The following is an 11,575-nucleotide window of genomic DNA, read 5'->3' on the forward strand; positions in this document are numbered from 1 at the left end:
TCCGGAGCAGCTGCGTGCTGCCTTGGAAAGCCGTGCCGGAGTTGGGCAGCCCCTAAGGGGGTCTGGAGGCAGGTCAGCCCCAGCAGGGAAGCGCCTAGCCTCTTCCACAGCCGTACCCGCGGGGAAGCTTTCATCTCCTCGATCTCGGTGTCGTGCCGATCGATTGCCAGAAAGCTTTTACTGCCTCCTCACGTCCCATATTGCGGTGTCGTGCCGATCGATTGCCAGAAAGCTTTTACTGCCTCCTCACGTCCCATATTGCCAGTCGAAAAATTCCTTTCCTCACAACCATTAGCAGAAGTCGGCCGCCTCCTCCTTTCTATCTCTGAAATTCTCCCGCTGCTAAAGGGTTTCTTTTCCTTCCGTAGCGTTCTTGAAATGCGGCGCTGACCTCCAGCCGGTTACCGGCCCCGGCCTTCCTTCCCCCCACGCCTTCCACCATGGCAGCCCGCTTGGTGCGACGCTGCTGCTGGCGGCACTTCGGTGCCTTCGTCTCTACCCCTTCAGCAGTCCCGGCCTCCCTGCTGGTGCCGGCTGGGAAGGCGGCGACGGCGGCAAGAGCTCTGCCTCAAGCGCCTTTCACTTTATTTCATACTTCAAGCCCTTCCAGCTGGGCAGATGGATTCTCGGTCAAAGAGCAGGTGGAGGACAGCAGAAATCCAGAGCACAAAGTGATCGGGGAACTGATCGAAACAGCCACGAGTCCTCAGGAACTCTTCCAGTTGAGCGAATTCCATGCTCTTAATAGCAACCAAGCCTCGCTAATAATTACTCAACTTTCCCGACTTGTGGTGGAAAAAAACCTGGAAACGGAGAGCATTCTGCGAGACGAACGTTTCCAGCGGCTCATCGGCATCACGGATTCCCAGGTAAGCTCCCTCCTTGCTGCAGAAGCGTTTTGGGGAAAGAATACGAGGTGGAAAGCGGACGGTGCTCCTGAGGTTGAACCGGCGTGGCCGGCTGGAGCCTGTTTAGGGTTTGTACTTTGCCTTTCCGAGTAAAAGATGAAGTTGAGGGGACCGGGAGGTGAAATTATCGGCTCTAGGCAGGATGCCTGATTATTTCTATCTAAAAGCGCTGATTTTTGGACCAGAAACAAAATGTAGCGGAGGGATCGTCCTTGTTAAACGCTACCTTACGCCTGCTCCCATGAACTTTTAGTTTTCTCGGTAAGATAAAGCTGCACCTTTGCCAGTTCGTGGCAAAGACACGTCAGAGCCACGCAGCCGGACAGTGGCGAAGCCACCGGGTAAGACGGGGCATCCGAAGGGAACCGGTGCACCGTGCTCGGCACGTCGTGCTCTCAAGCCTCGGCAGCCCCGTCAAATTCGGCGCCGTCCGCTGGGGTTGGTGCTGGCCCAGCCGGCTGCTACGGAAATACCTGCAGCTCGTGGGCCCCACGTCGTGGGATCGCGGGATGGTTTGGGTGGGAAGGGACCTCTAAAGGCCATCTAGTCCAACCCCCCTGCCGTGGGCAGGGACATCTTCCACTAGACCAGGTTGCTCAGAGCCCTGTCCAACCTGACCTGGAATGTTTCCAGGGATGGGGCATCCACCACCTCTCTGGGCAACCTGTGCCGGTGTCTCACCACCCTCAGCGTAAAGAATTTCTTCCTTATGTCTGATCTAAATCTGCCCTCTGTCAGTTTAAAAGCATTCCCTCTTGTCCCGTCGCTACAGGCCTTGGTAAAAAGTCTCTCTCCGTCTTTCTTACAAGCCCCTTTATATATTGAAAGGCCACAAAAAGGTCTCCCCAGAGCCTTCTCTTCTCCAGAGAGTTGAGTAGAGGGGCAGAATCCCCTCCCTCGACCTGCTGGCCGCGCTGCTGGTGAGGCAGCCCAGGATACGGTTGATTTTCTGGGCTGCAAGTGCCCGTTGCCGGCTCACGTCCCGTTTTTCACCCACCAGTACCCCCAAGTCCTTCTCCACCAGGCTGTTCTCAATCCGTCCGTCCCCCAGCCTGTGCTGGTGCTGGGGATCGCCCCGACCTGTGAACTCGCCTTGTTGAACTTGACGAGGTTCCTGACAGGGCTCTGGGGGTACAAGCGTCCTGCAGACGCTTCGTATTTCTCCTGATCCATAATCTCTGCTCCCTAAAACCTGTCTAAGGATAGCAGAGAGGTGGGATTTGTCTTGAGGGTGCCCGGTTAGCTCCCTTGAGCTGAAATGCTTCCATGCCGCTGTATTTGGAGTGAAAGTACTGCTCCTGCTGATCTACGTGGTCCTGTGTCGCTGTCGCCACGGATCAGAGGGGTGCCCGTGTCCCTGGGGACCCCTCGGTGGGGAAGGGATGCCCCAGAGCTGGCAAAGCCAAGCTGTCGCGCTGCGTGAGTGATAAGAGAAACGAGACAGCGTGACCCAAGTGTGGGAAACTGCCAAGAGGGACATGGCTAGGGATTTTGAGATGTAAAGCAAGCCAACTCGCTGCAAACACGATTATCCTTCTCCAACGAGCTGTTATTGCAGCCGTAGATAACTGAATGTAAGAGGTCGTTGTGTAGGTGCGAAGATGCTCTGATGCAAAGAAACTGAAATTAATCGGCTTGTGATGTCCTTGTGTCGACGAGCTGGAGATTCTGAACGGTAGAACCATAGAATCATTGAGGTTGGAAAAGACCTCTAAGATCATCGAGTCCAACCGTCGACCCAACACCACCATGCCCACTAAACCATGTCCCTCAGCGCCTCATCTACACGTCTTTTAAATACTTCCAGGGATGGGGACTCCACCACTTCCCTGGGCAGCCTGGTCCAATGTTTAACCACTCTTTCAGTAAAGACATTTTTCCTTACATCCAATCTAAACCTCCCCTGGCGCAACTTGAGGCCGTTTCCTCTCGTCCTGTCGCTTGTTCCTTGGGAGAAGAGACCGACCCCCACCTCGCTACAACCTCCTTTCAGGTGGTTGTAGAGAGTGATGAGGTCTCCCCTCAGCCTCCTCTTCTCCAGGCTAAACAACCCCAGTTCCCTCAGCCGCTCCTCATCACACTTGTTCTCCACAGACAGGGCGTGGGCCAGGACAGCTTTGAGGGAAGGGGCTCTTAGCAGACTGTGAGATGAGTTCTGTACACGTGGACGGGTGAAAAAGGTGAGGGATCAGCCGGGGGAGCGGTCTGGTTCTCCTTGTGACTTTCTGAATCACCCGGGGCAAATCACAAGCTCTGCTCGCTTTCTCGGCTGCATCCTGGACTGTGGTTTTTCAGATTTTAGCAGAGCACCCTGGCAGTGCTCAGGTCCTTCTTGCGCCTGAGGCGCTGAGCCGTTGCCTGAGCAGGACTTGAGGAATTCGCCGTGCCGGTGGAAGTGCTGGAGTTTGGACAGGCCAGAGAGTTAAAGCCTTTGTTTGCCCAAACCCGCGTGGTCCCTCCTGCCTGAAATTCAACGTCTCACGGCACTGCCTCGCTTGCCTCCTGCACGGTCGCTCTGAGAAGCAACTCCTTGCTCCTGAAATAATTTTGTAACGTCGGGATGTTCCGCCAAGCAGGCGCTGTGCTCTGTACCGGGGCGGCTGGCGCAGTGGTGCTTTCTGAAGGGCCCATCGGAACCGACGTTGTGCTAAAGATCGGGTTTGGTTTTATACAAATCAGGAGAGCTTTCAGACTGGAATTGCCTTTTAGTGCTGCACAGCAGCAGCAGAGCACGGCTGGGGAAGCTTGGGCTGGAAATAAAGAGGTGCCGGGCATTCACTGACGGACGCTGGAGGAGATGGAAGACCGATTGCTGGTGGAAAACCACGAGCTCCGCCTCGCGTCGGGGCTGCCGGTGGGAAAGCAGCTGGCGGTGGCCGAGGCGGAGAAGTTCAGCGGGCAGAGCGTGGCGCTGGGCAAGTCCTGGTGCTCCCAGCAGCCGGTGGGATTCGTGCCCAGCTTCCTTTCGGAGACACTGGAGAGAAATTGGAGCTTTCCAATAGGATAAGTGTCGTCTGACCTGAGGTGCTGAGGAGAGTCAGAGTCCCGTGGCATCCCCCCCGAGACCCTCAAGTTTCTGCCCCCGAATTACCAGTCTTTCCCACCGCTTTTCGTTCTGCCAGCCACCCGTGTCATATCCCAGCCGCGCCACAGGGAAGCTTAAGCGCCTCCGGAGAAGGGTAAAGTCTACTTAAATGTTTCACCCAGCCGGTAGCCAATCTGTGTCGCTTCCTTCTCCGAGGCAGAGGGAGTTCACCGCCTATATGGCAGCTCTATAAGCGACGTGTGGTTACCTCTCGAGGCTCGTCCATGCCGCTGGGATCGGTGCGTGGCTTCGGCTTGTGGTACAGGCATTGAGGTTCCTCTTCCTCACCAGGGTGCTGGGTCGCTCCAGTCTGTCTCTGACTGTGCAGGCTACGCCCGCGAGGAGGAGCAGAGGTCTCACGTTGTGGTGGGGGACAGCTGGATGTCCCCAGACCAAGGAGGACTCTCTTGCCTCCCCCTCAGCGCTGTGCAGCTCTTTCTGTAGAGGCAGAGTGTTTGGCGTGACTGGTAACAGAATACTCTTGTGCTCCCCCTGATCAACACCTTTCCCTTATTTCCCTCTGCTGCCCAGATTTCTCAGGTGTGGAACAACACCTTGGTGAACCTCCTGAAGAGCCTCTGCTCCCTGGGGTTGGACAGCAACAGGAGGGAGATGCAGTCGGTGGAGCAGGAGGTGCTGTGGCGGCTGCGGCGCCTCACCTTCAGGCAGCTCACCTCCCTGGCGGAGTTCTTGGCAGTCAAGCAGGGGAAGGAGAGCAGGCTGCTGAACGAAGTCATCAAGAAGCTGGAGCTGCGTTGGACAGAGCTCGAGGGCACCCGAACCGTGGTGACGCTGATGGGCAAGGTCGGGCACGTCTCCCCAGCTCTGATGGATCGGCTGGAGGACAAGGTAGGGGCTTGGGCTCTCCCTTCCGCCCCCGTTCCCTTCAGACGGGCCACCTCCCGCAGCTGACAGCAGTGGAAGGGAGAGCCCCGTCCCCTTCAACCCATCCTGTACGGGAACACTAATTCCTCACGGGCTGCACTCATTGCTGCTCCGGAGTACTCTGGTGTGCGCTTACGGGTTGCTGTTTAAGCAGCTTCCCGTGCACGGGTGCTTCTAAGAGGGGTTTCCATCTGAGGAGCCGCGTAGACGGGGGAGCTTGCAGTCGCCAGCCCCTTCCCAATCCGTACTGGTGCGAGTGGGTGACTCGCGCTGGTCTGCGCTGCTGGAAGGCGGGCTGAGCTGACGCATTTTGCTTTGCAGCTGCGGCGGGTTTGCAGAGAACGCACTCAAATTTCCTTAGCTCAGCCGGTGAGCGGTAACTTAACAGAGCCAGTGTAACACAGCTGCCAAAAACATTGTCCTTTGCTTCTCTGTACAAGCCGGGCTGTGAGGGGAGCTGGAACAAGGAGTGTCCGTACTGTCCTCGCCTTCTGCCTCTGGACACTCGTCATCTTCAGAGGGGGCAGGTCTGTCCCCTCCGGTGCTCAGTGGGTCCCTGTTTCTGTCGCTCACAGGAGCAGGGGAATGTCCGTCGGGTCGGAACCACTGCAGGAGCCCTGACTGCAGCTGCGTCAAATTCAGTCCTCGTCCAGCCCGTGCTGGGGACTGGCCAAACAGCTGCCACAGCAACAGCTGTAGCTCGTGAGCCCCCACTGTCCCTCTCCCTCGACCCTGGGGATAAATAAATGCTACAAACACTGGCATGTGACAAGGCAGAACGCTGTAGCTGGATCTGACGGGGTTGTCAGCTTACGCAGAGCCCAAACTAACCACGTTGGGTTAATGTCCCGCAAACGAAGCAGAAATTACAGTGGAAAGCGGGGTGCTGATCCAGCAGTGGGTGCCTTTCCTCTGTCAGTCTTTGCCTGACAGCGTGTTACAGTGCCTGGGCACAGGACGGAGTGGACACTGAGGTCCTGTCGGCCGGGGGAGGCGGAACCAGCAGCAGGGAGATCCTGGCCGAGCTCCGCTGAGAGGACGAGGGTCTGCTTCCCCTCGCCCTCCCTCCGCCTGAGCCGTTACGCTTGCTCCCAGCCGCTTAGCCTCGCTGTGCGCTAAACGCTGGCCAGTTCCAGTCCCCATCACCCTTGGAGGGGCTCAGCCCGTAGCGATGGCGCATCCCGCTCCGTATAAAGGCTGTGTCTGCACCTCGCTTTGTCCTTTCCCTTTACGCCCCTGCTCAAAACGTTTCTTGGCAGGCTCTGGAACTTGCTGAACAGTTCAACCCCGATGACATCCGGAAAATAACGCTGGCTCTAGCCTACCAGAACCGGCGCTGCGTGCCTCTGCTCCGAGCCTTGTCCTACCACCTGATTCAGAAGCACTCTGAGCTCAGCCTCAGTGTCCTGATGGACCTGATTTTCGCCTATGGTAAGCGGCTCGGTTGTATTGGGACCTGCTGGATGTTAACGTGTGGTAGAGCCCAGTTGATTTTGGGCACTCGGGTGGGGATTTGGTGGCATTGCTACCACGGCGTCAAGGCCAGGTGAAGGAGAAAGGCTGGCAGGGTACGTTGGGCTGGACCTAGCACGCCGGCCAGCACAGCTGGGTAGTACCAGCTCCGAGCCCAGGTACGCCTGGTGCCTCTCTGGCCTACGGTGCGGTCAGGGCAGCTCGTGGCAGCGGCACACCCTGGTTTTCCTTCCAGTGCGTAGGAAGAAGGGAACTCGCGATGAGAGAGCGCTTCGGAAGGGTGGTCGGGGTGCCAGGGAGCCCCTCTGCCCTGCAGCGTAGGCAGCTAATGAGCTAGGATCCCCCAAATGGCCCCAAATCTTCTCTCACCTCCTCCCGTGGCCGGGGGTTTCTTGGGGAGCCCCTGCCCCTGTTTCCTCGCTTGCAAAACGCAGCCCTCAGTAACAGGAGGGCTGAGCAGGAGCCCTGGGGAGAGCGGGACTTTTTACTTGGGGACAGTGGCACTAAAACAGCTGATTTCTTTCCACCCAAGATGTCCTAGTGACAGGTTAATTATCATTTGAGAAGCGCTGGGTGCTGAATTCGCACTCTTCAGCAGGTGAGATGCTACAAGTAGTTGTACAAGCGCTGGCAGGCGCTCGGGGCGGCGGCAGCCACCTTGGTGATGTTCCTGGCCGCAGGGTAAACCAGAGCCACCATATACTTGATGGTGACAGAACCTGGTGCAGAACAGCTCTATTAACAGCAGGGTAGCACTAATTGATAATCTGGTTTATGATCCTGGGTGCCTTAGTTCTCTGGCTCCTCTTTCCGTACAGCATTGCGTGGTCCTGCTCTCCTCTTACTGTTGGTAGCCGGTGGAAAGCCCAGACAAACAAACAGGGATAAAGGAAGCCAGGAGAGCCAAGGAGGAGCTCGTCTTCAGTTGATTGTCCAGCTCCTGGTGGTTGGGCACAGCTCTTCTGACGACCACTGGGGCCGGGACAGTCTCTGTGGGTTAGCTATACTCTCAAAATAAAGAAATAACCCCAGTAGACCTGGCCTTGGTGGGAGCTCGTGCTTCTCTGGTTGATGTTACCAGCTTACTTGCTGTGAAGTTGATTAACTTGGAATAAGTTTCACGGAAAGTGGTGGACGCTCCGCGTCCCGGCCTCCAAATCCTTGCTGGGTGCCTTTCTCGGAGGCAGGGCCGTAGGTGCTTCAGCTCAGGAAGCTGGACGGTATATGCGGGCCTGGGTCATATGCAGAGATAGGCCCAGGTGATCCCGCAGTCCCCCGGCCTTAAAACCTACAAAGTGGACAATTACGACGTGGTTTGGGACGGAGACTGGTTCTTGCAGGCTCCGGCAGCGCTCCAGTAGCCGCTGCGGTGGGGATGCTTTCGGCCCGGGACGCTGGCACGCTGCGCCGACGTTTCTCTTTGATGCTTGTAGCTGCTGCGTCGTTGCATCAGGATGGTCTGTGCCTGTCATTGCTGCTGCAGCCGGTCTCAGACCCTGCCCGTGCCCCTCTCATGGGGACTGTCCCCTCCTGGCTGGTCTACACTGACCTCGGGGGCTTGGTGCTGCCAGTTGCTGATCGTTGCTTGCTTGTTCCTCAGCCGGCGCGAGGTTGCCGGTAGCTTTAGCGAGTTCAGGGCTCTTCTGGACAAACCAGGATCTGTAGCTGGAGACACTGGGACTAAAATCTGCTACGGGCACTAGGTGGAGGCTGGAGCCATGAGTTGGCACCGGGATTGAGAGCTGGTGGGTGCGGCAGGACGCGGCAGAGACTTGGTCTGACCAGAAAGGATGGAGCCAAGCCAGCTGGGGGAGGCAGTATCGGCCGCTGAGCCTCCTCTGCTCCTAACAAACGGCTTCACGTTTTCCCTTGTGCCGCCACCGCCCGTCCAGGCACGGCTCCCGTACCAGCTCCTTGTAAGTGGCTGCCGCTTTCTTTTGCTCCTTTAAGGAAAACTGAATTTCCACCAGCCCCAGGTCTTCCAGAAGATAGCCACCGACCTGCACCCCCACGTTTCCACGATGACGCCCATCGAGGTGACCCGCTGCATCAGATCCTTCGCCCTCCTCAAGTGGCTCAGCCTACCGCTGTGTGAGGCCATTGTGCAGGTGAGGAGGAGGGGGGTTTGGGGGGGCGGGGAAGCCCCCACTGGCACCAGAACGACTGTGATCCACCCCAGTTCCCAGGAGGTGGGAGCAGTTTCCCCCCACCTCTCTAGAGATGCTCTCTGGGATGTCGTCACTGTTTTCCCTGTCCAGCCGGCAGCTGTAATCGAGTCTGACAGGTCTCGCCCTTCATCTTCTGCTGAAGTCAGCACTGGGAATCCGTGCTGAGCTGGGGCCGGTCTCGGCTCCGTCTGAGCCTCCGCTCCTGAGGGCCAGCGCTGCTTCTCTCCCCAGGCGCCTTCCCAGCTCTGCCCCAGTTTATGTGCCCGCACTTTTGCGTCTGTACCAGGCGAGTGGGAATATTACAGAGCTCTGCTTCCACTCGCAGCTTTCCCTTGTGCCAGGATAGAATCCCAGGGAAGCACTAAAAGACCTTACACTCGTGTTTTCCCACCTTGCCATGGGGCTGGATGCGTCCTTGGCTGACGTTTTCAATCTTTTCCTGCCTGTACTCGTTCAGGGCAGACCTAAACCTCTGGTTTTGCCCCCTGTATCTTCCAGTATGCCCTGGACAACACCAAGCAGCTGTCGGTCACCCATCTGTGCAGTATCATCCTGTCTTTTGCTCGCCTGAACTTCCAGCCTAGCGGAAGCGAGGACTTCTTCAACATGGTAACCTTCCCCCTTTCCCCCTCTTCATCAGCCTCCCTCCCTCCCTAGTCCAGCGGGAAGGCTGCAGATCTCCTTCTAGCACATCCACGCGCGAAAGTGGGTGTTGGATGGCTCAGTCCAGCTGTAAATGGTGCGGGAAGGGGGAGCCCGGAGCTCAGGCCAGGCTGAAAAACCCGCACTGCGCTCCCCTGGCTGTGTGCCGGGCCGTAGCTGAACCGGTTAGTCCATGACTGGCTCGAGTCCCCGCAGGCTCGCTTTTCTACCAGACACAAGCAGCGTGGGGGTGTTCGCGTGCCCTCCTGAACTCCGATTGCCGTAATTAACTCTTTGTAACGAGGCCATAGGTGTTGAGGGTTGCACGCCCGTTCCTGGCAGAGCTGTGTGGCTCTCCCAGCCGAGCCAAGCCCTCGGTCTGGTAGCGCTGAGGCTGCTCCCCCGGCTCTGGGGAGCTGTCGAGAAGGATAGAGGCTGCCACAGGCAGACGTGCTCGCTGTCTTCCCGCCCGGGGGGAAGGTTGCCGCATCCTGTGGTGAGGAGACGTGAGCGGCTGGAAGGGCCGAGCGGAGCGGGAGCCTCCTGTGTGGTTTAGCAAGAGGCTGGCAGGAGGTGAGCGTGGGGCAGGCGCTGTCTTTGGCGTCCTCCCGCCTTCCCCGGCTCACGGAGGCAGCCAGGCTGGCCTCTGAAGCAGAGGAGGAAGTCACCTTGACCTCCTTGGGGACAGATTTATGCTGATGATTTCCAGAGAGGAGCTGCGCTGTCGCTGAGTAAACGGGCATTCGCTGAGCGCCCGGCAGAGGGAGCGTGGCCTGCCCAGCCCCACCTGCGGCACGCAGCTGAGAAGGAAGAGGACCCAGATATGGGTGTTTCTAATCAGCAGGACCCCGCGTCCCACCCCCGTGGCCAAGCCAGCCTGGGGAGCCGGGGGTCTCCCTGGGACAGTGAGAAGGGCAAGGCGTGGAAGTAGCGTCCAGGGCTCTGGACACCACCACCACCCCCCCCAGCATTAATCGCGGTCACCGTGAAGAGGGATTTTGCAGCAAGTGCAAAACTACTCATTTTTGAGGCGTTGCAAAGAAGTTCTCCAGGGTTAACAGGAGAAACCCCTGCTGGGTGCAGAGCTCCAGGCTCTTGCTGCAATTCCTGGACAGGCATCCTGACACCACTGATACAGTCTAAGACCCCTCCAGCTCCGCTGACGGCAGGTTTTAGTTGCAGATCCTGAAGAGGTTATCGCCTCCAGCCCTCCCTTTTTGCAGTGGTGTGTTGCCCCTGGCTGCTGCGGTTTGCTGCTGGGCTTTCTGATGAGACCCCCCCCACGGCGACGCAGCATCCTGGGCCAGCGAAGCGCAGCTCACGAGTTGCAGGGTCACGTTAGAGCGATCTTAAAATCTCCCCTCTGCAAATAACCCAGGGGAGAAGCGCTGCTGTAGAGGAGACGGCGCCCATCGGGTGCACCATAACACCTCGGGGATCTGTCGAGCTGCCAGACCTGCGTGTTGACCTCGGCATTGAGGCATCAGCAGCGCTGAGCTGAGCTGAGCTGTTTGGTTTCCCACTCTCCAGGTCCACGAGGAGCTCCAGAGCCAGCTGGACAGCCTGGAGCCTCACCTGCTGACGGACCTGGTGTGGTCGCTCTGCGTGCTGCAGCAGGCCAAGGCTCCCTACCTGCAGCGAGTGCTAGCGCCCGACTTCCACGCTCGGATCCGAGGTGAGGGTGGGCGTCTCTGCCGGTGGGACGGGGACCGACAACCTCAGGCCCGGGGCAGGGAGTGGGGATACTGAGCCTCGCCCGTCTAAATTGGAGTTAACGGGTTGTTAACTGTTAACCAGGAGGGAATCGATCTCACTGGGAGTGGCTCTGACGGATCCCCCCACAACTCTGTGCAGGGTACCCGGGCAAGGGGAGCGCAGCGCAGGGCAGCAGCACCAGGAGAGTTGGGCTAGTGAGAGCCACGGCCTCCAGCTCCGGCAGCCCCCTTGGGCTGTGAATTTGTGCCTGTGTGCGGTGGGGGAGAAGGAGAACAAGACAGTGACGGTGAAGGGGATGCGCTCGAGCCATCCTCCTCCACGCTGTCCTGCTCGTGCCTTCCCTGCTCGTTCCCTGTGCTCTCTTCTCCTGCCTTCCTCCTCGGGTCCCGCCCGCTGTCTGCTCTTCCCCCTGCCCAGCCCAAAGCTGAACGTTACACGGCTGGAGTGGTTGCCTGCAGGGTCAAATCGCAGCAGGGTGACACGTTGCCCTCAACCTTGTCGTGGAAATCGCGTGCCCCAAGGCACAGCTTGCTGCTCTGCTCCGGCACTGCCCGTGAGCTTCCCCCACGTCCTCGAGAAGAGACCCGAAGGCTTGGTATTGCCTAACAAAACGGTGACTGCTGGGGAGGTGCAGCCCCGTCAAATTCAGTCCCTGCCTCCTCCGTGGCGGGGACTGGCCAGCCCCGCCGCCGCAACAA

At 58.4% G+C, this 11,575-nt stretch overlaps 1 protein-coding gene across 1 annotated transcript in view; it reads left to right on the top strand.

Annotated features, from left to right (window-relative positions):
• The first annotated feature begins 280 nt into the window (after positions 1-280).
• Positions 281-11,575, top strand: part of TBRG4 (transforming growth factor beta regulator 4) — a 15,960-nt gene continuing 4,665 nt past the window's right edge. The window contains exons 1-6 of the mRNA XM_009284421.2: positions 281-869; positions 4,525-4,842; positions 6,138-6,309; positions 8,302-8,459; positions 9,018-9,128; positions 10,692-10,836. Coding sequence (XP_009282696.1) covers positions 441-869; positions 4,525-4,842; positions 6,138-6,309; positions 8,302-8,459; positions 9,018-9,128; positions 10,692-10,836 — 1,333 coding nt within the window. The 5' untranslated portion in view covers positions 281-440. The remainder of the gene's footprint in view (positions 870-4,524; positions 4,843-6,137; positions 6,310-8,301; positions 8,460-9,017; positions 9,129-10,691; positions 10,837-11,575) is intronic.

The sequence above is a fragment of the Aptenodytes forsteri genome, unplaced genomic scaffold (genome assembly GCF_000699145.1).
Source record: "Aptenodytes forsteri isolate BGI_AS27 unplaced genomic scaffold, ASM69914v1 Scaffold428, whole genome shotgun sequence".
NCBI classification, from domain to species: Eukaryota; Metazoa; Chordata; class Aves; order Sphenisciformes; family Spheniscidae; genus Aptenodytes; species Aptenodytes forsteri.